We start from the raw sequence: 27494 nt of genomic DNA, 5'->3' as shown, positions 1-27494 counted from the left end.
GCAGCCTTTGGAACAATCCCCATTAGCTAATTTATGATTCAATTAGGAAAACCAGCCTTTGATGAGCACATGCATCATGAGGTTCCAGGGTGGGCAGGCTTACCTTGCACAGACAGGTCAAAGGTGGCCAGCTCACTCTTGATCATCTCCTCACTGGACTTCACCTTGCCTTGGGAAGTGGCCACCAAGAAGTCGAACTTGCTGATTTTTGGTTTTTCACTTTGGAACTCTCCGAAGTCATCCGTGGCCTCTCTCCGCAGCTCAGAGGGGGCTCCAGCGAGGAGATCAGCGCCCAGGGCTGTGTCAGCTGCTGCTGCATCCTGAGCTTCTGAGGGAAGCCTGGCAAAGTCCCCAAAGTCCCCGATGTCATCGTCGCCGGGACCGCCGGGGACCGGCCCCGAGTCCTTAAAGTTCGCAAAGGCTGCGAAGGAAACATCCTGCAGAGCATCCTCGCTGGAGAAGGTTGTCACTTTGGAAACCGTTGTCATGGTGATGTTTTCCGAGCTGCCAAAGAAGGTCTCCTTCTTCTGGAGGACAGCGGTGGCCGCGGAGGGCTGGGCGGGGCGGGAGAGCCGCTTGCCCTGCTGGCCTTCCTCCCTGTCCGAGCCGGGGCACTCGTAGCTGGCCAGGCTGCTGACTGCAGAGCCACTGGGACAGCTTCCAAACGGGCCACCCTTTAAGTCATCCACATCTGAAACAAAGCCCCACAATTAGGAGCTGAAGTTCAAACCCCCAAACTCGCCACGCCGCCCAAGAACGGCTCGCCCAGAGCCTGGAGGAGCTGCAAGGACAGACACAGGGACTGGTGTCTCGCTGAGGCTTCAGCTGGAGTTTGCACAAAAATAACCTGGAAAATACCTGAGCATTTCATGCAAAAATTTCTCTGTTCAATAAATTTAAGCCTTGACCTTTCAATGCCATCTTACATTTTAAGCTGAAAGTCACCGTACCACTATGGTAGTGAAGAAACACTAAATAAATAAATAAATAAATAAATTTAAAAAGTTTCTGGCCAGTCCAGGCTGCACAGATCACCAGTTGAGTTTTCTGGCTGCAGAATCTACAATCAAAATAGAAATGTTCCAACTCAAACACCTTTAATGCGTTATTTCATCTTATCAAATCCAACCACACAGAAGACTGGCCTGACTTTTCCATTCCTCTGATAAAGTATTAATACACTTTAATTTCATATTCATGCTTTGATACAAATAACATGTAAAAATGTGCTGCAAGGATCTAAAAAAGCCTAGAAATCCTGTGTGAGCTTATCAGGGCTCCTGCAGTGCTGCACAGCCGACTCGTCAGACTTCCAGGTGCCAGCCCTGACAGGGACATTGCAGAGATCATGCTTTAACTGAATAAATAGTTTGTAAAAGCGAAATCTAGAGAAAATCCAATTATTTTGCAGAAAGCTCTAAACATTTATACCCACCTGGTGATTACATGGCCCAATAGGTTCTTCTCCCTGCCAGGGGCAGTGTGAGATCAGAGGGGGCTCTGGCTGCTCCCACCCTGCTGATCCTTCACCTCCAGACTGGCACTGCTCCCCAGAGCACAGGGAGCCAGGGCTGGGCAGCTTGCACTGCAGCATGAGCCCCCTCCCCAGCAAAGCAGCCCTCCTACCCTACTCTTGGCACTTGTTTCCAGCAGGAACAATTTGTTTTCCAGCAGGAGCAATTGTCAGTTTGGATTGCCTGGGTCTGGCAGCTGCAGGAACAGCAAACCCAGACCACAGGAAGTTTTTCCTGAGCCTCCCTGGGGCTGAACACCAAGGGGTGCACAGGCTGGCACGCTGGGCTCTGACGGGTGAAACAAGCTGAATTCCCAGCTGTCCTTTTCCTCCACTCCAGCCAGCAGCCCAAGGATGAAACCATTCTAACAACCCATTTCTGCCTTGGTTTATTCACCCCACTGGAGGGGAGAGCAGGCCAGGCTCCAGGCTGCTCCCCAGGCATGACCCTCACACGTGGCTGATGGAGAACCTGACCAACACAGGGCACAGCTCAGCCTGGCACACTGTGACACCCATCAGCCCCTCCTGCAGCTGCCAGCACCCCAAAGGCAGAGCTGAGCCCTGCACACACATCTCCTGGAACTGTGGGTGTGCAGAGCATCTGCAGAGGGTGAACACAGAGGTGGAATCACCTGAGTGAGAGGAGCCACAGAGGGGTCGGTGATTTAGCACCACACACCACAGCCTGTGCTCCCAAGTTTTTGTTTGAAGGAGGGAAATGAAAGCTTGGCATCAAAGAGAGAGCCAGAACCACCTCCAACACGTGAGCCAGCTGTAATCCATCCTGGGATCCTGCAAACACCACCAGCTACCAGGCAAGCTCTGCTCCCCTCCACGCTGTGCTCCAGAGCCAGCACAGCCCTGAGCCTCCCCAGGGCTCCAGAGAGGGAGCAGTGCTGATCCCCCCCAGCACCTGCACACCCACACCCTGCTGGGACCATTCCTGTGCCAAATCCTGAGCTGCAAACACATCCTGAAGGCCCAGGGCAGGGCAGGAGCACAGCAGGCTCCAGGGGGAATCCTGAGCTGAGCTGCAATCAATAGGGCAGGGGAGGCAGAACAATAGTTTAATTATTCAAAACCAAGAGTCAAGATCCTCTGTCTGTGAACTCAGGCAGACAGGAAACCTCAGAAGAGGTGCAAGGGCTCAGGTGAAATGTAATGGTTCAATCCTGTACATTTGTTTTTGTTATCAAAGGATCACTCCAGTGAATAAACCTTTCTCTAGGAATTTTATATGACTGGAAAAACACTGCATTCAGAGTCAGTGTTAACAGCTCAAGCAGTCCTAAAACAATTTAGTGAGAAGTATGAAAAATCAGAATGTGGAACCCAAAGTACCAGGTGCACCTGCAGGAGCCAGGCAAGGGAAAGCACTGGCTGCAAGGAATGCACAGCAGGCTGAAACACAGTTTAAAATACTGCTTCCCAGTCTTATCTCATCTAAAGAAAAACTTGCCACCCCTGATTTGAGCCAACTATAATAATTTATTTCAACTACCAAGGATTAAGTTATGGCTGCAGGCAAATTACAAGCTGGAGCCTTCAATGTCAACAGTTTAATCATTTAAGGGAAGCCCTGGACAGCATTAGTGATTATCTGAAGAAAACTGAGGAAGACAACTCAGGGACATTGGAATAAATCTGGAGATTTCAGCCAGCAGAGGAGACTTTCAGGTTTTTGTATTTCAGTGGGTATCAGAGCCTGATGAATAAGCTGTGGTGCCACGTTTTGGTTGTTAGGGTGACACAGGTGCTGTTACAGGCTGTTACCCTGGGAACGTCCCCTGCAGGCTCCACCTGCTCTCTGCTCCCCAGAAAGGGCCAGCAGGCTGCAGAACACAGCTCCATGCACTGCTGCTGGCACTGCCATGCCTGTCAGCAATCTGAGAAATCCCCAGCCCGTTTCTCAGCTGGGGAAGCCTGGAACAGTTAACAAAAAGGGAATTATTCCCTTTGCTTCCTCTGAAGAATGGCTGTAGCTAAGGTGGAAACCATCAACAATGCTCCAAGATAAATAATAATGAAGGAAACAGGAGAGAAAAGGCTCCAAACCTTGTGGAATTACAGGATTTGCTAATTATTTTGAAATGATCAACGTTTCACAGAATAAAACCCCAGAGCTGCCACTGGGAGCTCAGGCCCACAGAGGCCCTTGGGAAGCCATGGCAAACACATCCACACCCTCCCTGTCAGAGCCTTCCCAGGATAAACCAGGGTGGAAAAGCTCTTCTGTGTGCAGAATTAACCCAGATGAGGGCAAGGCAGTCAATCTGACTGTCCAGTCTGGACAAAAACATCATAATTACAGTCATGAATGTTCCTCCCTCCTCCAGGAGTGACTGGCTCAACAAACACTAACTGCACCAGCCCTGCAGAATTAGGTCTCAGCTTTATGTTCAAAGCTTTGGTTTAAAAACCTTCAGGGCTGGGCACGACCTGGGATCTCCAGAACCAAGCAGGGGTGTTATATTTTTCTCCCTTTTTCTTTTTTCCCCCTTTTAAAGCCTCTCCAGTTTGGTGTAAAGAAGAAAAGCCACACTCTGCTTCCTGGGCTGGTTTCTGCTCTTGTGGCAACTCCAAAACCCCACAACATTTTAACTATTCCACATCTCAATTATTTTTAGCTTTTTTCCTTGTCTCCTAATTTGATGCTAATCCCAAGCTGTCAGTGGCTCAGGAGCTGGAGGAATGTGAAGTGACATAACTGCATGCCAAAAATTTGCAGCTGTCACTCATGTTTGAAAGTTTCAATATTTAAAAGGTAGAACTTCCCAAATGGAAAATTTACTTGGGGGTTCTGGTTAGCTCACACTGGATTAGGTAAATAAATATCAGAATATTACTGAGTGGGCTGCTGCTCACAAAAGTCTAGACAGCAACACAGTTTTTCAGTGCCAACTCACAGAAAACAACCCTGCCACCACACATTTCCTCCACTCCATCCCTCTCAAACACAGATCTTTGGAAAAATATGATTTAGGCTGACATGTAAAGATGCAGGAGGGCACAGGGAGCGAGGTCAGAGCGTTGGAAGAGGAGAAGGAAGCTCACCCACACCCTGCTCTGCGAGAGAAAGGCACCCACCAGCTTAAGGGGACACTAGAACCTTAAACTCTGTATTTTTGAGGAAGAAGAGATACATTGCTAGTTTGCAACAAATCACACACACCCCCACGTTTTCAAAATATGCCAAGATAATATTTATTAACACAGCAGGACTTACAGATCACAAAAGATAGTGATACAGAGGAGCTCGGAAGGGCGCTATCAGAGAAAAGCATGCAGGTCAATACTTGCAGAAGAGAGATATCAAAGCAGATCTGAAAAGGCACATTCACACAGGAAATGTTTAGTTGAAATCAGACATTAGAAAAAGCAGCAAAAAAAACCTGAAGTTGATTAAAATATACAGAGAATCTCCAGTAATGCCAAAGAAAAAGGTACTTTACAGGTGTGTCAGTGCAGCAGATAACCCTTTGAGGGTGCTGGGGCAGGGCTCCTCTGGCTGCAACCTTTGGCAGCAAGAACAAATCAGGCTCACCCAACAGGAGCAGGTGCCCATCCAAACGCTCTCAGCTGGGAGTGGAACAGAAATTTGGTGTAACAAAAGAAGCAGCCTGGTTCAAACGAACAGCATGCAGCCAGTGCTCAAAGGGTTATAGAGTAAATGCAGGAGGAATCAGGCAACATTAGTAGCATCTACCTTCCACACAGAGTTAAGAGCCTGTATCCCCTTTGCAGAGAGAAAATCTGGAAAGCTTTCATCCCTCAAGAGAGCACAGGGGAAGCAAGGCAAGGATTTCTCCCTGATTCCCAGCACCTACCTGCCCATACCTGGAAGGTACAAATGCCAAAGCTCCCAGCCCAGGGACACAGCTCTGTGTGGGCACATCACCAAGGCAAACCACCCTCTGCACCTCTGTCCTGCTGCTGCTCCCCTGCAGAGGTGGCACAGGCCTTGCACAGGGACAATCTCCCACTTCCCAGCAGGGAGGTGACAAAGGGATGCTGCCCCTTTCTGACATTTACAGATCGAAGGAAACGGTGAGGAAAAAATAAAAAAAAAAATCTGCTTTTTAACTTCATGTAAACTGAAAAAAAAATAAAAATAAATAAAGGACTCGACCATCAGCAGTTCACAGCTTGAAATGCATCAAACACACAGAAAGGAACACATGAGCACAGGAGTGTTTGTAGCAGTGTCCAGAGCACGTCCTGCTACCAAATCCAAACAGTTAAATGGAGCAAAACTCTCCCTCTTGGAATAACATCTAACTTGGCACCATAGGAGAATACAGACTTGTTTAAGTTTAATAAAAATAGCTTCTAATTAATACTTCAGAGTTCAAAAGTTTAGCAACAAGCACATGAAGGGCTAACCCCTTTAAACAAACCAAAAAGAAGAGGCTTTCCTGCCACAAACAGCAATTATTCATCACGGATTGCTGTGGCAAAATCACACGTCCTGTAAAGAGCTACAGAAGTCAAACTACCACCAAAAGAGGCTAGAAAAATATTAGGAAAAAGTGCTTTCAAACCCAAAGTAAACATTCAAGAATACACTGTTGGTGCTACGTTTTGACAGCTCACTCAACTTGGAGTTTTCCCAAGCAGTAATATGAAAATTAAATGTCTTTGCTAATAAATTATTCCTGATATTTGTACCCTGTTAGAGAGTATCTTCCACATCGAAGTTGCCGACTTAATTCTCTCCCCTACTTAAAAATATCATATAATGCAAAATTACAGTACTGTATATCTTTTCTCTACCCATATCTGCAAAAAATGGAAGAAATATTTCATGTGGAAATAACCAATTCTTGCAGTAAGAGCTTTTACATTTACAGTTTGTATGTTCCCCCTGTTCAGAAAAGCCTTTGACTGCATAAAACTTGTCCTAGAACACAGTAATAGTTCCCATGTTGTTGAAGGCCACAGAACATTTAACTACAGCTTATCTCCTATGTATATATGAAAAGAAAAAGCAGGACACTTGGGAAATTTGTTTTATGATATGTGTTCAGGTCAGAGATGGTCAGTTCACTCCCTCAGGAATGTTGTCATAAAGGGAAATTAAAGAAGGTGGAAACCTGATAAGGATAAAGTGAAAGTCCCATGGTTTAAATTTAGGTCCAAGAGCTCCCAATCATGAGACCAGCACTTGCAGCCCCTTGGCACAATGATTTCCACGAGGGATTTAACACTGCAAGGTGTGTGAAATGCTCTGCAACTGCAGTCCTGCAAAATCCTGCCTACCCAGACTGAGCCCCACTGTAAGGGGAACACACTTGTGTTGCTGATTAGTCAGCTTCTCATTAACAGCCCAAATTAGTGACCCTTGGGAAGCGCCAGTGGGGAAGTCCCCAAGCCAATGCTTTGTGGAAAACAAGAGATTAAAGTGAGACTCTGCCATCATCTTGCTGACATAAATGGAATGACACTGTTTGCACTGGAATATTTCCCACTCGAGTCCCTTAAGTGCCAATAGGGAACAGGTACCAGTATGATGATGTTACATCTCAAAAATAAACTGGCCTGGAGTACAAACTGTTCCAGCTAGTTATATTTATAGTCTTCTAAGACAAAGAACTAAAGAGTGCCCTGCTGAGGGGCCGTGGCTGGCGGGGACACACACTGAGGAGTCTTCCACTACTGAAAGACGAGTGCATAATACTGTAATTGAGCACAGAGAACAGGAATCTGCACCACCTACGTTACCAGAGCAATCTAACCAGTTCCTCACCTGCTGCTGGTGGATGCTGGCCACTAACTGTTGGCAAATCCAAAGAGCTATCAGACATGACATGCTTAAGATCTCCTCCCACATCAGCCAGTTTCATGTCAAACTGAACAGACAGCGCGTCTTCGGAGTCCTCCTTGCCCACGCTGCTGCCGCCGATGGAAGGCAGATCCAGGGACTTCACTGAGGCTGAGTCTTCTTTGGCCTGCTTGAAAGCTGCCACTTTGTCCACCAGAGACTTCTCGGCGCCGCTGGAAGAAAACTTGTTGGAGTGGAAGTCAGCAAAGTCATCGTCGCTCTTGGCCGAGGAGAGCGCGCTGTCCTTGGCCTCCTCGAAGCCCGCTCCAGAGCCCTCCAGGGACAGCTGCTTGAAGATGTCATATTTGGTGGGCGTAGCAGTGGTGGCAGAGCTCTGCCCACCCTTCACTGTGCTGCCTGAGGAGCCAGCCTGAGCGCCAGGGCTGGCCTCCAGCTTGAGTGCATTGTATTTGTCGTCGGGTTTTTGTTCGGAAAACCCCGCGCTGTTGTTGAAAGCCATAAAATCTGCAAAGTCATCCTGTCCACTGGCTGATGCGCCGTTAGAAAATTCCCCAAACAGGTTGAACTCTCCAAAGTCATCAGCTAAGCTTGAAGTTTTGCTGGGTGCTGGCTGGGCAGAGGCGGATGGAAGGGGTGGGGGGGGAAAGGAGCCCGCTTTGGAGGTGTTAAATGCAGGTGGGAAGGATGGCTGCTTGTTTTCTCCAGGAGAGGAAAAGAGCTCCAAGTCTGCCAGATTCAAAGGGGGCTTGGCTTGTGTTGGCTGTTTTGGCTGAGCAGGCAGAGGAGGGAAGGGTGCAGGGAAGGTTTTGTCTTTGGAGGGTGGCTCTAAGGGGGAGATGCTGTCAGCGGTTTTGAAATCTGTGAAACCATCGTCGGCTGCTGTGGGCTTGAACTCTGCAAGGTTCTCTCCTGGGAATGAAAACAAGGAGAAAACAACAATTAAACCCTGCACAAGAAACCCAGCACGTTCACACCATGCAAGCAAGCCAATTATTCCATGCAGTGTCAGAAGGTTTTAGGCAAACTGTTTCAATGGGAGACCTCGGGGTGCACACGGAACTGCAAACTCAACTTCCACGAGCCACACAAGTGTCAAGGGCAGTGGTTCTACTTTTCACTCCAGCAAACACCTAATGCTCTCAAACAGCCTCAAAGTCATACTAAACTCCCTTTACACTGAGTTAATATCAAAACACACCATGGCAAATGGATTCAAAAGGAGATCAATACCGCCTTATTTGGCCTCCATGCAAGTTCTTCTCCCTACCTCATCCTCTTCATGTTTGCCAAACAATGAATGTAATTTTGAATTTCACTTATAGCAATACAGTATTTGCTTTTTATGGAAGCAATTCCTCCCTCTGAAATACTGCAGCTTTTTCAGGGGGGATCACCAGATGGCTGAGACAAAACCAACATGAGGTAAGAATGTTTTCATTGAATTTACATTCAATATTTTGGTGTGCTGAATTATAACTTTCCTCTTCTGAACAACAAAACACGGTTTAACCCATTCACCAGCATGTAAATACTTGGACTACTTGCAATTTTAAAGTATTGATGTTTACTTTAAGACAAGTGCCCAATAAATAGATTTTTTTCTGTTTTAGAAACACACCACTAGCATTTAATTGTTAAGCTACCACAGTGTCACACTTTAAATCAGTTAAACCAAGATTTAAACAATACTCTTCGTAATGGCAGTAAAGGACCACAACTACACCTTTTAATTCCATTCTCCCTCCCCTCCAAACCAATTCATTTGGCTCAGCAATAATATAAATATTCCTGAAGTTGCTACTCATTGATCAAAACTGCAACAGCACAGCAAACTAAACTTACTGAAGCATTGCAAACTTTTCCATTAGAAATGTAAGCTGGTGAAAGGGTTAAGAGTGGTCAGACCTTGACAGCAGGCAAATACAGCAACTTTCTATATTTTAGAACATGTACAGAAAGAGATCAAATGTTATTTCACTTTACTGCAAGCATTTCATCCTGAAGAGGTTCCAAGCATGAGAAGCTCACAAAACACCACAGGGGTTTCATAAATGAATGCCTCCTTACTTAAAACAAATTCCAACCACATCATTACTTTAAAATAAAACTCAGGAGCACCCAGAAGAGATGCCAACCTTCCAGAAATACCACCAGCACATTGTTCCAACAGGATATCGCCCTGTTTTTACAAGATACTTCCTACCAAGATTTTTAGAGAAGCAGCAGCACCATTATTTTAGAATTGCAGAGATGGAAATTCTGCAGCTCAAAGAGAAATGCTACAAATGATAATGAAAATCCAAGAAAGCCCCAATGCTTACCCAAGTATTTGCTTTCTGCTGGTTGCTCTAATTCCCGGAAAGCGCTGTACTTGTCCCCTCCATCTAAAGAGGAGAAAAGAGATACATTTACACAGAGAAATTATGAATTCAGACAGCAAAATTGTGAATTCAGACAGCAAAATTATGAATTCATACAGCAAAATTATGAATTCATACAGCAAACGTTCTATTAATTGCTCTGATTTTTAAATATGAATATCTTATCAATGCCAAAAAGAAGAAATATGAAACTGTACAATAAATTGCTCATAGTGGTTGTGTATTTGTCCTTTTACCTCCAAAAGCAGCTGCACTCTCAGAAGGCTTCTCAGCTGCCATTCCTTTAAACACAGCATATTTGTCAGCTGGTGAAAGTGGCTTAGTACCTGGGAGTGGCATTAGTAAAGAAGGAACACTAAAAACAAAAGAGATAAAAGCAAAGTTCCTTAATTTATCCATAGGAAATCTGCATTTCCAGGTTTTATTTAACAGAGTCTCTTATTATGCCTACACAATTTGGTTCCTAAACCTAAGCTTATGCCTTAATGAGTGTTTAATCCAGCCCCTATGTAAGTGACCTCAGCTGGGTAAATTCCCTCTTTATCTCACCTAATCATATTTCTTTGGTTCAATTTGCACCGTTCTTGATTTTAATTTCTATCAAAACCATGAACAAAACACTCCAGAACTTTATACCAAGGGATCTGTAGCCCAGGAGAGAACAAGCACACAGACACACCCCAGGAATGACTATTGTTTAATTTATCCCTATGAAAATTCCCCCTGATAGAACTAGGTACAGTAAAGAGCTAAAACTGCATGAGATTTTAACAGCTCCATACTTTCAGCTTATCTAATTCTGATTATATCTCATTACATATTGTAAAATTAAGATAATAAAGTGGGATCACTGTTCAAGGGAAGGAAAATAATAACTCTGAATTTCTGTCAGTGCCAATCAGCCAGCTTAGGCAGGTATCTAGTCAGCAAAATAAGGATTAGTGCACAGTTACACAAGCAAGTCTTTTTGCATAAACACACTGTATTTTATCCAGTAAAACTGCCACAACAACCTAACACCTTGTTAGCAAAGGCTGGAAGATTTAGGAGAGAGCTTTGCTTGCCCTCCACACAAGCCCCGTTATCAGAGCTTGGCAGCTCCACACAACAACATCCTTTACATATGAATGATGCATTCTACCTCCAGTTTGTGTCATTCACATTGAAAACCTGAATGAATTTCTATTGCATTCTTCAGCCTGGAGCAAGAATCTTTCCAGAGCCATTTAAATCTCCTTATCAGCAGCCTACAAGCAACACACAAACGAAGCACTTGCACACATGTGCTGATGCTGGTCTGTGGTGCTTGCAGGCAGACAGTGCAACGACAAAAAAAATAGAGCTTATGGTAATATAATTAAATTTCCCATCCCTGCAAAGCAGGCTATTAGATATGCAATCTTGGCAAATGGAATGGTTAATCAGCTGTACTCCACAGATGGCTTTTTTTTAAATAAAGCTCCATAAGCAATTAGATTATAGCTCATTGTAACATTTTGTTCAAAACTGAACGCTTTCACAACTGAATAAAGAGAACTGCTGCAGTGAAAAAGAAACACCATTTTCTGAAATATTTCTTTATGATCCTCTACTTTCCATTGTGCAATTAACAAACAGTTTTCTGTCAAAACTTTCAGTAACAGATTAGCTTCAGCTGCAAAATGACATCTAGCACAAGATACACTTAAATCAGCATCTTCAGACCCACGTGGCACTGGCTGACATCCCTGGGAGTGCCCAAGGCCAGGCTGGACAGGGTTTGGAGCAATGTGGTCTAATGGAAGGTGTCTCTGGCCCATGGTGGAGGTGGAACTGGTTATCTTTAATGTCCCTTCAAAACCAAAACATTCTGGACTTCTGTGCATCAGGAAAATTCTATTTCTTACACAGAATCCATTTGCCATAGCACAGGAGAACAATTGGGTTGAGCACCTCCCTTTGATGTCACTGCTGAGGAAGCACCTGGTAATCAGAGCTCACATGGAATTCAGAGCTCTGTTTGCCACTAAGAACAGCCAGTTCCTACCCAGAAAATGTGTCTGTCTACAATCAGACACCTGGGAGGTGCATAAAGAGGAAAGAAGGCTGAAATTCTGTAGTCTTTGTAGACCTTGAAAGGTCGATTGTAAACTATCAAAGGGAGGAAACATGTTTATTTATTTTGTTATACAAAACCTGCCTGCTCACGAATTACATCTTGTCTCCCAAAGGAAAAGCCAGGATTGCTGGAGTCTGAATGATGTTTCAGTTGAGATTTAGAGTCAGGTATCAAAAGTTCAGGCACTGGCCAGAGCAATGACAGAAACACCAAGGACCTGGTACCTGCTCCGGGGCTGTGAGCTGGCTGCTTTGGCTGCCTCCCCCTGGAAGTCAGTGAAGGAGTCATCCAGGGAGCCAGACTTGGAGGCATCCTGAAACTCCTGGAAGTCATCATCTTCTGGTTTTACTACCTGAGATACAAACAACACATGAATTGCTATGCTGCTGGCTCTTCAAACTGTCATACAGCAAGAAAGCAGCTTCAGCAGTGTGATTAAGAGGGAAAAAAAGAAGGAAAAGAACCTTTCAACACCAGCATCATCAGCACTTCCACTTTGTCTGCACCTCACCCTGTTCAAACACACACAGGATTACAGGAGCAAGAATGAACAAGAGTTCATTATTTCACAATAAATGTCTTATTGATCATAGCCATGTCATCTTTTAATACAAGACAAATATTAATAATTAAAATCAATGAATAATTTAAAATTAATAGCGCCACAAAAATATTTTCTGAAGGATGAAGCATGTCTGCAAACAGCAAATTCATTCCCCAACCTGATTTACCTTTGCAAATGGAAGGTTTTCAGTGTTCTCAGCTGCTCCTGAAAACTCCTATTTTACCAGCTATTAGTCTGCTGTGCAGTTTAACCTGAAATTCCATTTTATGTGCGTTACAAAATCCTAACTACAACTAAAATCCTCTTTGCAATACAGAACACTTTTGTACCTCTTCTAACACCACCAGAAAGAACTGCAAAAATAAAAGAACGCCCTTAGAGGCACTTCACATTTACAGACGTCACATGCCGGATTTCAGCGCTGGGGTTTTTTTGCCATTTACTTAAAACCTGTTCTCACCACGCGAGCCTGGAAGTGCCAGGCTATCTCCCTTCCAGGGAAGGGGCTCCAGGCAGGGGGGAGCTCACCTGGCCGGGCGGGTAGGAGGGCAGGAAGGCTCCGGCAGGCTGTGCTGCGGCTCCTCCCGCTGCAGCCGGGGCCGCGGCCGGGGCCGGGGCCGGGGCAGCGCCCGGGAGGCTCATGCCCATCGCGGAGGGCCCGATGCCCAGCCCCACGGAGGCCGGGGGAGCCGCGGGCAGCAGCGGGGGCTGGCTCACCCCGCCGGGCAGCGGCACCGGGAACCCGGACAGGGTGGGGACGGGCGCGGCTGGAAACTGGTTCAGCACGTCAGGGCTCACGGCAGGGATCCCTCTCTGCAGAGACAAGAGCACAGTCAGGTACACGTGCAGGGCTGGACAAAGGGTGGAGCGTGCTCCCAGCTCCACTCTGCTGCTCCGTGTGCTGAAGCCAACACCGAGCAGGGTACTGGTCAAGCTCCCAGGACACCTCTGACATGCAAACATGCCATCAAGGTCCATGTGAGTGAATTATATCCAACACAGAATTACTGAGGTAGGAAAAGGCCTCCAAAGTCATTGAGCCTTTGACCCACCTCTCACCCAGCTCAGAGCACTGTCCTTCCTTGGACACCTCCAGGGATGGGGACTCACCACTTCCCTGGGCAGCCCCTTCCAGTGCTTAATCACAAAAACCCTTTCCATGAATAAATTCTTCCTCGTGTTCCAGCTGAAACTCCCCTGGCACAGTATTCTTGTGCTGTCACTTGTTATATTGGATATTAAAATATACATACATGAGTTTTGTACCTATATCTAAGAACTTCAGCTGACACTAAAGAAAAGAATAATTGAAATGTAAGCAATGAAACTGATAGGATTATAACCCCACTGAAGTTCCAAGGGCACTTTCTCCTCTGGGCTCCAACAGAAGCAGTGTTTTAGGAGAGTTTGCAGTCCCAGGCACACAGCCCAGGGGCTGCCAGGTGAGAGCACACCTGGGTCAGTGCTGTCATGGAGCAGAGCTCTCCTGGCACACCTGGGGCACTGCTATCATGGAGCACAGCTCTCCTGGCACACCTGGGGCACTGCTATCATGGAGCACAGCTCTCCTGGCATACCTGGGGCACTGCTATCATGGAGCACAGCTCTCCTGGCACACCTGGGGCACTGCTATCATGGAGCACAGCTCTCCTGGCACACCTGGGGCACTGCTATCATGGAGCACAGCTCTCCTGGCATACCTGGGGCACTGCTATCATGGAGCACAGCTCTCCTGGCACACCTGGGGCACTGCCATCATGGAGCACAGCTCTCCTGGCACACCTGGGGCACTGCTATCATGGAGCACAGCTCTCCTGGCACACCTGGGGCACTGCTATCATGGAGCACAGCTCTCCTGGCATACCTGGGGCACTGCTATCATGGAGCACAGCTCTCCTGGCACACCTGGGGCACTGCTATCATGGAGCAGAGCTCTCCTGGCATACCTGGGTCATGCTATCATGGAGCACAGCTCTCCTGGCACACCTGGGGCACTGCCATCATGGAGCACAGCTCTCCTGGCACACCTGGGGCACTGCTATCATGGAGCAGAGCTCTCCTGGCATACCTGGGTCATGCTATCATGGAGCACAGCTCTCCTGGCACACCTGGGGCACTGCCATCATGGAGCACAGCTCTCCTGGCACACCTGGGGCACTGCTATCATGGAGCACAGCTCTCCTGGCACACCTGGGTCATGCTATCATGGTGCAGAGCTCTCCTGGCATACCTGGGTCACTGCTATCATGGCCAGCACGGAGTACAGCTCCTCCTTGGTCAGCTTCCCGGGCGTGGTGCGGTTGGCCAGGGCCCAGATCTGCCCCAGGGTCTCCCTGGGCAGTCCTGAGGACATCAGGATGGGGTAGAGCTTGGCTGTGTCAATTCCAGCAGGAGTCAGGGTGGTTTCTAAGATTTTCTTGTACAGCTCTGTTGTGAGGGAGGCAGTGTTAGACAGTGACAACTGCTCTTTTCAAATATTATTGCTTTTTTATGTTGTCTCAAGCTCAACATGATATGATATCAGGAGCACTCAGTGTAAGGTAAGGCAAGGGCATTCTGGCACTGTATTGTATCACCATGTTTCATCTAAATGTGTTATTGGATGGTCTTTACAGACAAGTTTAACTCAAGCAGAGAAATATTTTATATAAAATAGACTTAGTGCTGCATTTCAAACCACATTTCTTTAATGAAATTGCAGGATAACCCATATAAAAAGATAGTTCTAAAAGCCTTATGTACTTAAACCTCAGTGTAATCAATATTTACTACAGCAATTCATTTCCTATTCACTGTGTTATTTACACATAGAAGACAAATAGCCTTCAGAAATGAGCCTGCCTAATTACAAGACATGCCAAAAACCAGAATACCCATGAAAGCAGCATTATCAGCAATGCATCCTCTGCTGGGATAAGCTGCTGCCATAAATGTTTAATCTAGAATTTGTTAACATGCTCAAATAAAACCCCCGCTTCTTCAAATGCAGATAAGACACCATAAATATGTAACATATCAAAGATCCAGGGATCTTTTGATGAGGGAATAAGGCTTTGATCAATAAGTGGCCATGCAAGCACAGGTACATCCACACCTTGCACTGCCCACCTGGCCAAATGCCCACTGGCTGCTTTACCTGGGACCAAGCTGTCGTTGTAAATCCAGGCAGGCATAATTTGCTGGATGGGGTCCTGGGGAGGGAACACTCCAACTCCTAAAGGAATTCCATGCAGTAAGAAAAAACAGTTGTATTAGGATACAGAGCACAATGATCTTCAGAGGATACACCACAGCTGGTCAGCATCATTCAGCAATTCAGGCAAAGATTTCAGATAGGAATCACTGTGCTCAGAGGAAAAACAGATACTGCAGGAATATGAAATAATAACTAGAATGATGTGGCAGTAATAGATTATAGTTATATATGTGATGAAATAAGGAGCTCCTCACATGCCTCCCTGTTAACATCCAGATGTACAGAACCTGAAGTCTCACTCTCTTCAAGTTTCACAGCAGTTCTGTGTCACACCAAATTCAGCTTCTCATCAGCTCCCTGCTAGCAGGGCTATTTGTGGAATAAAAAAATCCATATCTACCACAAAGCCCACAGTGTTCCCCCAGAACATCCTCCCCTGGGAAATGCACAGACTGAACCTCAGCAAGATGGTATCCCACACCCACAAACCTGTATCCACTGCTGCCAGTCTGCAGCTCCAGGACACCACACTCCTACAGAAACATGATCTGTCACACTCCACTCCCTGAAAATTGGTTATTTCCTTCTCCACTATGTGGACTCTTCCCCTCAGTCTCCCTCAGCAGATTTTATGCTCATCTTGGATGGAGCTCTGACCAAAATCAGCATAATTTCAGATTTCATTGTCTTTCCCAGTACCCTTGCATCTCCTCATCTTCCACATGGATTCTCTCTTGACTGCAGTCTAATTTCTAATTATCCCACAACTCCAAGCACATTCCAATATAAGTAATTCCTTCCATTTCACCAACCAAGTAAAATAAATTTGCCACTTCCTCAGATCTCATTATTCTTCAGTTTTAACCCCCCTTCCATACTCAGTCAACATTTTTTTTTTAACAAAATCCAAACTGGAACAAAGCCTTGTTTTAAGTTTTCCTCTAACCATCTTTTGAATATTCACTCCTAAAGTACAGGTAGTTTTACACATAATGTGTATGAGTAGCAAATATTTGAGAAACAAGTATTAACTAGCTAAGAGTTTTAACCTGGCAAGATTTTATCCCCTTAAGGTTAAAAGATTAAAACCCACCATGACATTGACCATCTTTAGTGGTAAGTTTCCCTAAACAGTTTTTTTTAATTATCTTCAGACAGCACAACTTCTTTTTCCCCAAGACAGGATAGACTATTTTAAAACAGCAAACCTGATTAAACAAACATGTTAAAGGTGATTACAACAACAAACTCACATGGAGAAAGTTCAGAGCAAAATCATGGCAGTTACACTTTGAGCAAGGAGCAGGAGGCACTGACATATTATTCAAGCAGGCGTTCAGAGCAAAATTATGCAGGGTTGGCCTTGGAATTAGTGAAGAGAGCGTTAGCACCAAGCAGCATCTCATTAGACTGAAATTCTGTCAAACGTTTTGATTGCTCACCACACTCTTCAACTGCTCTGTTTTGTTCTGAAGCCTTGTGCACCTCTGCAGCAGCAGTGGGACCACTTTCATGTCCACCTACACCATCCCAGTCACTGCTGGTGAGACTGGGATGGGCTTGGCTCGCAGCCGAGGCTTTGTGCCCAACTTCAGACGTTTTAACTTTGGTTTGCTCTTGTTCAGATTCATCTGAGCCATTAGCTAAGGCTTTCTCCTCCAAGGAAGAGCCTGAATAAACAGCAGGAGGAATTATTTATACTTGGTTATGAACTGCCCAGACTGCACTTCCACACTTTTCACAGAAGTAGTTTTGGTACCACTGATGAGTTGGAGATGACCAGCCCCAGCTCAGACCAGCAGCACCACCCTCTCTGGACACTGTCAGAGCCTGGTTCTGCCCTCTGCTTACCACAAACACAACAAACTCAACAAGCAAAAAACAAGTAAGAGGAAGACACGAAACTATTTCCTGTGTCAGGATTATTGTTGCGTAATCATCCAGGCATCAGGAGCAGAAGTGCCCAGTATCTACTTACATCTCCAAAATTCATGTTCATCTCACCAACATCCCTTCAGCCTCCAAGGGAGGAAGCACACAAGTGCTCCACAGCAACACAATAATTATTTCATATACCAGCATCTCAACTGTGTCTTTTGCTACCCTACAGATTTAGGATGATTCTTAAACACAAGATTGAATTCACCTAAGAACAGGCATGTGCATATTTAGCAGTATTTGGATCCATACACGACTTGCTTTTACAGGCAGTTCTAAGGGAAGGAAGAAGGGCACTTAAATAATCTTTTCCCATGGATCAGCAGGTTTCTGCTTAATTACCTAAGTTATTTTTTCCAGCCAAGCTGAAAAAAAAACCCAACAAATTAAGTAAAGACTCTGTGTAGCTCAGAGGGTGACACGTAAAAGAAGATACTTTAGAGTTACCTGTTTTATGGGTATTGGATGGAGATGCAGAGGTAGGAAAATAAGGAACCTGCCCAGTTGTACCATGCAGGGTGGATAACACTGGAGCCTGGGCTGGAGGGACAGGTTGGAGCACAGCCCTCTCTGAAAGCAGCTGCCCAGCCTCAGTGGCAGGATGGAAAGGCTGAGAGGTAGATTGAGGCACCAGTTTGGGGGTTTCAACAGGCCCTTGCATAAAGTCACTAAATTCTTCATCATCGAGAAAAGCAGAATGGGAAACAGATACAGCACAATGGGATGGTGTGGGATGATCTGCAAATGGAATGAACACACAAGCAAAGTGATGAGGAACAGGAATGGGGGAAATGAGGCAAACATTGGGAATACACAGCAAATGGGCAAGGAGGAGCAGGGTGGAGTCTGTGTGGTGACACATGAAAGGTGTCACTGGCACAAGGTAAAACTGAGCAGCCCCTTCCAACCACAGATCTTCTCTCCCAGGTTTTTAGGATGTGAACACTGAAACCTGGTTCTTAAAAGTGGCTGTGAAAGTATTCTGTCCGCTTTAAGCAGGCAGGGTCAAAACAAATCAAGAGGTAATATTTCAAACTGGACATAATGGGGTCTGTCAGGGGGACATTCCCCCTCAAAGGAATGTTTTATCCACAGAAACTCAGCAATGCATCATAAGGTACAAAAGAAATGTCTGCTCATGTAGACAATTTTCTGCTTGATCCCTTCCAGTGTTACCCATTTTAATGGAACTGGTGAAGGACAGGCAAATCTCCAGACAGAGGGAAGTTGTCAGAGACCACCTGTAACTGCAAACTTACCAAGGAGTGAATCCACAGCAGAGACACAAATTTTATATAGGAAAAAGCTGGCCTAGATAAGCTTTGTTTCAGGCTAGACACTAAAAAACTACACTACAGACCACAAGAAGTCTTAAGTGGCAATTGTTGCCAGTGTAATTACTGAGAACAGAGGCTTGGTTTGACCATGCCCAACAACACATCAGCCAGCTGTGACACTCCACTCAAGTCTTTATACATGGTTTTGATCATTCTTAGCACTTAAATGCCACTTCTCATCTTCAAAAGCACTCTGCAAAACATTAATTAATGCTTTGACTAGCAAAGAACAAAGGCTTTATCAATTTTCTTGATGTTTCACATTCAGCACAGCACATGAGGCTTCTGTTAAAGATTTCAAGTCTTTTAATAAAGACTCATATCTAATACTTCACCCTCATACCCTAGCAAACAGTTGCCAGAATGACATTTGATTTTACAAAACTGTTAATCCACTCATTTTGTACCACCAAATAAAATACTTGTTGGAATTAGTCTCTCTGCTGAGGACTTCAAATGTTGGAGTTTTATTTTCCATTGGAAAATGAGGAAAATTACAAACCTGGCTTTTTTGGATGCGTTGCTGGTGTTGGGTGCATTTTGGCATCTCTAGAAAAGCCATCTAAGTTTCCTTTAATGGCTTCCAAAGCATCATCTCTGCTTTTTTCACCTGTCTGAAACAGCACAGAAAAAGTTTTGAAATATGGACAGAACAGCTCCATTTTCTTCCAATACCCACACTTCTCCAGTACCAGAATTAGCAATGCCTGCTGCTGGCAGACTGTGTAAAAGACTGACCCTTCCAGAGATTCTTCAAGCCATAATCTGGCATCTCATGCAATTCCCACTGATTTCCTTGTTGAAAGAGACCAACCCATTAAAAGCTATTTTAAAAAAAAACTGAAGAAAGAAACTATCAGGCCATACCTTGGGTTTCACACTGCTCAGGAGTCTCAGCTTTTGTTTCTGCTCTTCAAACTGCCGCCGTTTTCTTTCTTCCTCTAAGAACTTCTGCTGGTGCTCAAACCTCTTCCTGAAGGAAAATTATTAAAAAATATATATATAGAAATAATTTTTATGAGACTTTTCACATCAGGTTTGTGAAAAGTTTGCTTGATTTCTCCATTTCTACTGTCTCAAATTCAGATGGTTTGGTGCACACACTCCTGCTGCTTCTCAAACCAGGACAAGCACCACAAACTCAGAGGCAATGGAACATCCAGCAATATTCTACAGCCCCAAACAATGGTGCTCCAGAGAAACCCCATCTCCCCCTGACAGAAGGGCTCCCCAGGAGTCAGGGAAGTGCCACTTACTGCTGCTCCTCTGCAAACTGCTTCTGCATGTCGGGGCTGTACTGCGGGGCGGCCGGGCGCATTCCCAGGAAGGAGGCCTGTCCCATGTAGGGCATTCCAGCAGCTGGCATGGGGCCCAGGGCCATGCCACCCTACAAGCACAAACACAGCACACAGCTCCAGGGGATTGCTTTCAGCTCCAGGGGATTTTTTATCCCGGCAGTGCCAGGGAAGCTGGGCCGGTGTTAGGGAGTGCTGGAGGAGCAGTGCCCTCAGTAGATGGCACTCTTCCTCTCCACAAGCACTCAAACTCGCAGCATTTGGGGAAATTGCCAAAAAGCAGCTCTTCAAATCCTACCTGCCCCAAGAGCAGGAAGGCTGCAGCCATCCTACACCACTCAGTACAGGTTTTCTTGGGATTTCTGGTTCCTATTCTAAAGGATTTCATAATATTTTGATATTCCCTCCTACCAACCACAGATGCTGGAAAATGTGGTCTAGGCATTTCCCAGACATATCCAGGGAACCAACAATATATGACAACAGGCAAGAGGAACCTTGTCTGAATAAACTGTATCAGAAGCATTTGCTGAGAAATATATTCTGGGACATTTAGAGCAGCAAAGCTGCCTAATATAGAAGGAGACAGAAAACAATTTACTTTTCTTACCATTCATTTTGCATTTGGTCTCAGAACACGTAGGAAGAAAACAAAAGTTGTTTATTATTTTTAGACCACCTCTCATAAAAACATCTTCCTACTATAAATTTTGCCAAAATAACATAATAAATTGCAGCTGGGGGAGGGAAGGGAGTGTAAGGACATGGCAAAACAATAAATTCCATTTGTGACACAGCTATTTGGTTAGAAAGTCATGCAAAAGCATTGAATTTCAGCAAAGTGCAAATTTGTACATAAGCACATATGTATTAATAGAATGTAAATGTAGAATGTAGAATTCAAATGTACAGAACGTAGAATTAATGTAAATAGAATAAAACAGAAAAGAGGAAACATAATATTATCTGCTCATTTTTCATTCTTATTCCTCAATCAGCAACAGCAGCACTGAAGACAAAGTTACTTTAAGGAAAAAAAAAATGATGGTGATAGGACAGAGGGAACGGCCTTAACCTGAAGGAGGGCAGGCTCAGATTGGACATTAGAGAGAAATTCTGCCCTGTGAGGGTGGTGAGGCCCTGGCACAGGGTGCCCAGAGAGGCTGTGGACTCCCCATCCCTGGCAGTGTCCAAGGCCGGGTTGGATGGAGCTTGGGGCTGGGATGGTGCAAGGTGTCCCTGCCCACGGCAGGGGGTGGCACTGGATGAGCTTTAATGTCCCTTTAATGTCCCTTTAATGTCCCTTTAATGCCCCCAACCTTTAATGTCTGGGGTTCTGCAGTTTCAGCCCACACCTCACTGCCACACACCTGCATGGCCATGGGTCCAGGAGGCATCTGAGAGCCATAATTCATTCCCATCATCCCTGGCATGTTGGTCTGCATGACAGGAACCATTGGAAACCCTTGCTGTTGCATAGGAATCATCCCTGCAATGAAACATGAAACAAGCCAAGTGCCCAGTTAATGTTAAAAGCTTTTTTTCCTCCTTCCTCCCCCATTTAATTGTTCTTTTTTTTTTGTTTACTAAACCAGCAAAGGAAAGTAAAAAATTCTGAGTTGTACTGGACTGTTTAAAAATAAAAATAACAATATTTCCTACACTGCAGGCAGCCACAGAATCTCCTTAGTTTAGACACTGGTCACCCTACAGGGAAAAATATTACAGGGCTTTTCAGTAACTAAGCTGATGAATTATCCCACCATCCTAAAGATTCTCTGTGGGTTTCTTCCCATATGATTTTTGGAAGGGTCATTTCCAATTAAAAAGATTTAATTAACCAGGGTGACTGGTGCTGGTAATTCCCATTTCTCCTGAATGGCAGTTTCTGAAAATAAATCTTGGGAAATAAAGTCAACCTTTCACAAGCAACTTCACACTCTGACCTGGCTGGATAACTTGTCTGTAGGTTAATTAGAACACTTTAGGTTAATTAGCCCACTACACATGTTAGCATGGTAACAATACTTGTCAGTAAAAGCTAAACATCCACAAAACTGGACAAGTCAAGCTGGAATGTATTAATTCACTGAATGAAGCAAGTGTGTTATGTTTCAGTATCTTCCTGTCTCACATTTTGCTGTCTTGGGAGACAAACACTAACATGCACTTGTTCCCAGCACACCATGAGATAATTATGCAAAAACACTCCAGGAGGCCATGACACAGGCAGGAATAATCCATGAATCAGTCCCTGGGATTTTAATAAAAAACTCGCCATTTTCCCCATAAATTGTCTGCATATTTTCCCCTAATTAAACAAACAGCACTGCATCAGGAATGAGAACAAAGGCAATTTAAGGCTGGGGCTCTCCCATTGTATTAATACTTTCCACACAGGTTGTGACTCTTGTCCTGGGGTCTTGATGTGCTTTGTAAATATTTACCAGCTCTTGCAACACCCACACAGTATGGGTATACACAGCTGGGAGATGAAGCAGAGCGAGGTGAAATACCACACTCAAAATAACACCAGAACCCAAAAGGCCAGTTCAGGTTAAAAAGGGAGATGTAGTTTTCCTGGACCTTTAATCCACATTCTGGTGACGCTGCTTCAACAACACACGGGAGGTTTTCCCAACAGAGGAGTGAGAGAGCTGGATTCAAGGGAAAAACCAGCCATGGAGTTCAATTAATGATCACACCTCTGAACATCACTGCAGACCTGGTTTAGGTATAATTTGTCTAAACAAAGTCAAGAAATTAGTGCTCAAAATGTGAAGCTGATACATACCTTGAGGGGGGCCCAAACCGCCTGCGACGGGAAACATGAAGCTGCAGGAGGAAAACAAGAGGATGTGAAATTCTGTCACTTCAGTGCAAACGGAAAATCCACCTCGATTTCCACATCAGCACCACCACCAGGAGCCTCCCACCTTCTGGTCAGCACCTGCAGCTGCTCCTGCAGGTCCCACAGAACCCAAACCCATCCAAGGGAAAACGTTATCCCTCAGCGGGATCCCGCAGCGCCGTCACGGGCTGCAGGGCCAGGAAACACAGATCTGATCCTCCCAGCAGCCCTGACACGGCTTTGACTCATCCACATCACCCACAGGAGACTTGCAGCACCCACACAGCTTGGGAACAGGTCAGTTTGTTGTGTGGGCTAAGCACGGAGTGAGTAAACATCTCTTGGAAGTGTCTGACTCAGCAGGACCACCAGAGAACGCTTCTCAGCTGCTTAGGAACAGCTTTTCTGAAGAAAAAGAAACTATCCACAAAACCCCATCGCTTTTTGCCCCCTTTAGACACATTAAGTATCACAAAATAATGGAGTTTCTATTTTCTCAGCTATCTAATTACAACAAAAATAGCACCTTGGAGAAAGCATTAATTCACCTATCCAGGGTCAAGTGCACCCAGAGGAAGAGCCATTAAAATTTCAACTAAAATCCTAATGGAAATTGCTAGCCCTCGCTCTCAAACAGCTGCCAAACAGCAAAAAAGGACCTAGTTTAAAATTCTCATTTGCAAGCAACTTGCAGAAACCTACATCAGCAGCAATTTCCCAAAGAAGAACCCCACTCAGTGTCCCAGGCAGTTATTACATCAAAGTGCTGTGGAAGAGAAACACACTTATAGATATTCAATGTTCAATTCCACGGGTGGATGTAAAAGAAACTGATGAAGAGTACCAGAGAAAATGCCATCAGAAATGGCTGCAGGAAGTCCTGAAAGCCAACCTGGTTTATAAATATAAAAGAGCTGTGTAATATGAGCACTAAGATAAAATAAGGAATTTAAATTATGCATTTCTCCAGGAGCAAATTGCACCTCCTCACTGCACAGGCAGCGGGTCACACGGTCACCAAGACAACCCATTTGCTCTTCACTTCATCCTCTACTCAGGATCTTCATCATCCTGAAGCTTCTTCTGCAGCCCCGAGCGCTGGGTGCTGATTTCTCCTTCCACAACTATCACACACCTGTGCTTCCCAACGGGCCAGTCCTGCCATCCTCCACCCCACCATCTGGGGTTCTCCCTCTGAAGAGCTCTGCAGACTCACACAGCTCAGCCCCAGTCATGTGCAGGGCTTGGTTCTCACCACAGCCAAGGTCTCTTTAACTCAGTTCAGTCCTTTTAATCCACTCCTTGGCATGCAGTATCAACATGAAAACAAACAGAATGATGAAATATCAAATGTGATTTCTGAAGATCTCCTAATCCTGTAGGAGTGCTCTAAGCTTCATGCTTCCCTTCTTGTTGGGGAACCTGATGAACAAGAATTCTCCAAACCAGCAGTGTAAACTGAACAAGCGTCGGGAGGTACCACTGCTTGTTGGGAGCAAGTAAAGGCCAAACCATTAAATATTTATCCCTTTCTACAGAGCTCCTGGTTTATTTATAAGTCTGTGCTGAAAAAAAAATTAAAAGAAACAATCAACAAAAAACCCCTCAGCTGATTAGAGGGCACTGGAAGAGGAGCTGGTCCAAAGCAGCAAAGCAAGCTGTGGCAGCACAGCCCCGTACGCGCTGCTCAGATCCACCACGGATTCACTCCAGGATTCAGAGTGCAACTGCCAGCACCAGCCACAAACCCTTCCACCAATGGGAATTTATCACTGAACTGCTTTTTTGGAGATGCAAAATTGCCCAGAGCAATCAGTGAAAGCAGCTGGGTCTCGTGGCTGAGGGAGCCAGCGCAGGGACGGTTCTGTGAACGCTGCACAAATACAATAATAAAGGGAAGGGAACAAGTGATCACCCTGCAACAGACCTCCTAAAGCAGTACTAGAGATCTGCACGTTCCTACTAAAGGAGTATTTTAAATATGGAGCTTAAAAAAAACACCAAGAAGCCCCAAACCAACCAAGCAACAGCTTCAGCCAAACGCAGGAGCGTGGGGAGCAGCAACTCCTTTTCTGAATGGAGACTTCACTGTAACAGCTCCAAACCACACAGAACGTTTTCCTGTCTACAAGTGGATTTTAAACCCCTTAATTCCCAAACAGTACAACTCCATCGATGCAACAGACTGTTAGAGTATTTCTGAATGGCAGAAATGCACAAAAATTGAAGTGAAATCAAGCAAAGAACCCACACAGACACAGAACAGAACTTTTCCTCTACCTCCAGACTTTGTCCTCAAAGAAACCAAAATACTATCAATGGGCAATGGTGATTTGTAAATCCTTTTATTTTTGAGAACCTTTATTTCTGAAACTGACAACAGTGACAACACTCCCAATGACACTGACAAAACCGTGGGCTTCGGATACCCAAGACAACTCAATGAGCTTAATTGTCAAATGCAAAATTTCCTCAGCCTCCCTGGAAGTAGGACAACAGATAAATAGCAGACGAGAGCCTACATTGAAAAAAAACATTACTAGACTCTTCAAAGGCGGTGAAATCCAGTTTTCCAACCTTTCCAGAAACACAACAACATCCCTTCTAACACTGTTTTTTTCTCCTGACAGGATTCCTCAGTCCTCCCTGTGGCCAAGGTGCCCTTTGTGAGAAGGAGGGGAAGAGGGAAGTCCCCAGGGATGCTGGTCCCAGGAGGCCCCAGACAGACAGTGACAGGAGCATTTACTGCTGCTGACACCGGCGGCACCGAGCGGGGCTGGCAGAACCCCCAAATCCTTCCCACCCAAGATCTGAGATCGCAGCTGCAGAGCCCGATGGCGAGTGGGGGACAACTGCCCAAGCCTGGACACACTGGGGAGATCAGCTGGGCCCCCAAAATGTGAATAAATCTCAGCAAAGCGCAGAGCTACCGTGGCTGCATTCCCAACAGCACACCTGGCACTCCGCACCCCACCCAGGACCCCACCACATCCTGCCTGGGCCCTTGATGTTCCATCCAGGATCACAGTACTACACCTCAGACCCACACATCCTACCGACCCAAGACCCCACAAAGCTCACCTGACAACCCACGAACCCCACCTGGGACCCCCACCCAGGACCCCACCAACCTCACCCGAGACCCCCCCACCACACCTGCGACCCCCACATCCCACCCAGGCTCTACCACACCTGAGAGCCTACACACCCCACCTGGGACCCCCAACCCCAGTCAGGAACCCCGCCCAGCCCACCTGGGCCCTGACCCCCCTGCCCTCACATCCCTGCACTGCGAGCCGCCACCCCAGCCCTCTCATGGCCCCCCATCTCAGCCCCTCCCCGCGTCCCCTTCACTGCCCATCACCGCCCTCCCTTTGTCCGCTCCCTCTCCGCAGCCCCTGGCCCGCTGCCCTCGGTCACCACCGACCTGGCGGCCCCGGCCGCTCCGCCGCCCGCCCCGCCGGCGCCCCCCGCGCCGGGCCCGGGCCGCAGCGCCATCTTCGCGCTCGGCCCCACCGTCTGTCAGCGGAGCGGCGGCGGCGGCTTCCGGGGCCGGCCCGGGCAGGCACCGCCCCGGCCCCGCCGCTCCCCCGTTCTACAGCCCCTGGGCTCCTCCGTTCCACGGCCCCTCAGAGTCACGGCCCCACAGAGCCACGGCCCCTCGGTTCCTCCGTTCCACGGCCCCTCAGAGCCACGGCCCCTCAGAGTCACGGCCCCACAGAGCCACGGCCCCTCGGTTCCTCCGTTCCACGGCCCCACAGAGCCACGGCCCCTCAGAGCCACGGCCCCTCAGAGTCACGGCCCCACAGAGCCACGGCCCCTCGGTTCCTCTGTTTCACAGCCCCACAGAGCCGCAGCATTACAGCTCCTCGGTTCCACAGCCCCACATCCCCTCTGTTCCACATCCCCTCGGTTCCACAGCCCCACGATCCCGCAGCTCCCCGCTTCCACACCCACAGAGCCCCTCGGTTCCACAGCCCCTCGGTTCCACCGTCCCACAGCCCAGTTTCATTCTTCTGTTCCACAGCCCCACATCCCCTCGGTTCCACAGCCCCACATCCCCTCGGTTCCACAGCCCCACAGCCCCTTGGTTCCACGGTCCCACAGCCCAGTTCCATTCTTCTGTTCCACAGCCCCACATCCCCTCGGTTCCACAGCCCCACAGCCCAGCTCCATTCCTCCATTCCACAGCCCCTCAATCCCTCTGCTCCACCGACCCAAAGCCCCGTGGGTTCTCAGTTTCCCAGCCCCACAACCCCTCGATTCTTTGGTTCCACACTCCCTCAGCCCCTCAGTTCCACAGCCCCACAGCCCAACTCCATTCCTCCGTTCCACAGCCCATCGATCCCTCCACTCCACTGACCCAAAGCCCGGCCGGTTCGCAGTTTCCCAGCCCTACAACCCTTCTATTCTTTGGTTCCAGACTCCCTCAGCCCCACAACCCCTCGATTCTTTGGTTCCACAGTCCCACATCCCCTTGGTTTCCCAGCCCCACAACCCCTCGATTCTTTGGTTCCACACTCCCTCAGCCCCTC

The 27494-nt window shown here is 46.6% G+C and overlaps 1 protein-coding gene across 7 annotated transcripts in view; it reads right to left on the bottom strand.

The window, feature by feature from the left end:
- Window positions 1–27393, bottom strand: part of SYNRG (synergin gamma) — a 37535-nt gene extending 10142 nt beyond the window's left edge. For 2 of the 7 annotated variants that reach the window (XR_010349334.1, XM_064394688.1), the window contains exons 1-16: window positions 26387–26505; window positions 22903–22943; window positions 21479–21597; window positions 20070–20200; window positions 19681–19786; window positions 19316–19427; window positions 17924–18214; window positions 16981–17208; window positions 15479–15556; window positions 14573–14769; window positions 12871–13155; window positions 12002–12129; window positions 9916–10034; window positions 9620–9682; window positions 7263–8207; window positions 104–691 (exon numbers count right to left, since the gene is read on the bottom strand). Coding sequence is in view for 6 of the 7 variants with exons in the window: in XM_064394688.1 (XP_064250758.1) it covers window positions 104–691; window positions 7263–8207; window positions 9620–9682; window positions 9916–10034; window positions 12002–12129; window positions 12871–13155; window positions 14573–14769; window positions 15479–15556; window positions 16981–17208; window positions 17924–18214; window positions 19316–19427; window positions 19681–19786; window positions 20070–20200; window positions 21479–21597; window positions 22903–22943; window positions 26387–26457 (3502 nt within the window). In the remaining variant the exon portion in view is untranslated. Of the gene's footprint in view, window positions 1–103; window positions 692–7262; window positions 8208–9619; window positions 9683–9915; window positions 10035–12001; window positions 12130–12870; window positions 13156–14572; window positions 14770–15478; window positions 15557–16980; window positions 17209–17923; window positions 18215–19315; window positions 19428–19680; window positions 19787–20069; window positions 20201–21478; window positions 21598–22902; window positions 22944–26386; window positions 26506–27322 lie in introns of those variants that run through there. The other 5 variants (XM_064394692.1, XM_064394693.1, XM_064394690.1 and 2 more) reach the window with 4 other exon arrangements.
- Window positions 27394–27494: the final 101 nt, after the last annotated feature.

Source organism: Passer domesticus, chromosome 19 (genome assembly GCF_036417665.1).
Source record: "Passer domesticus isolate bPasDom1 chromosome 19, bPasDom1.hap1, whole genome shotgun sequence".
In the NCBI taxonomy this organism is placed as follows: Eukaryota; Metazoa; Chordata; class Aves; order Passeriformes; family Passeridae; genus Passer; species Passer domesticus.
Note: the sequence above shows the minus strand (reverse complement) of the source record. Positions and strands in the feature narration are given on the sequence as shown.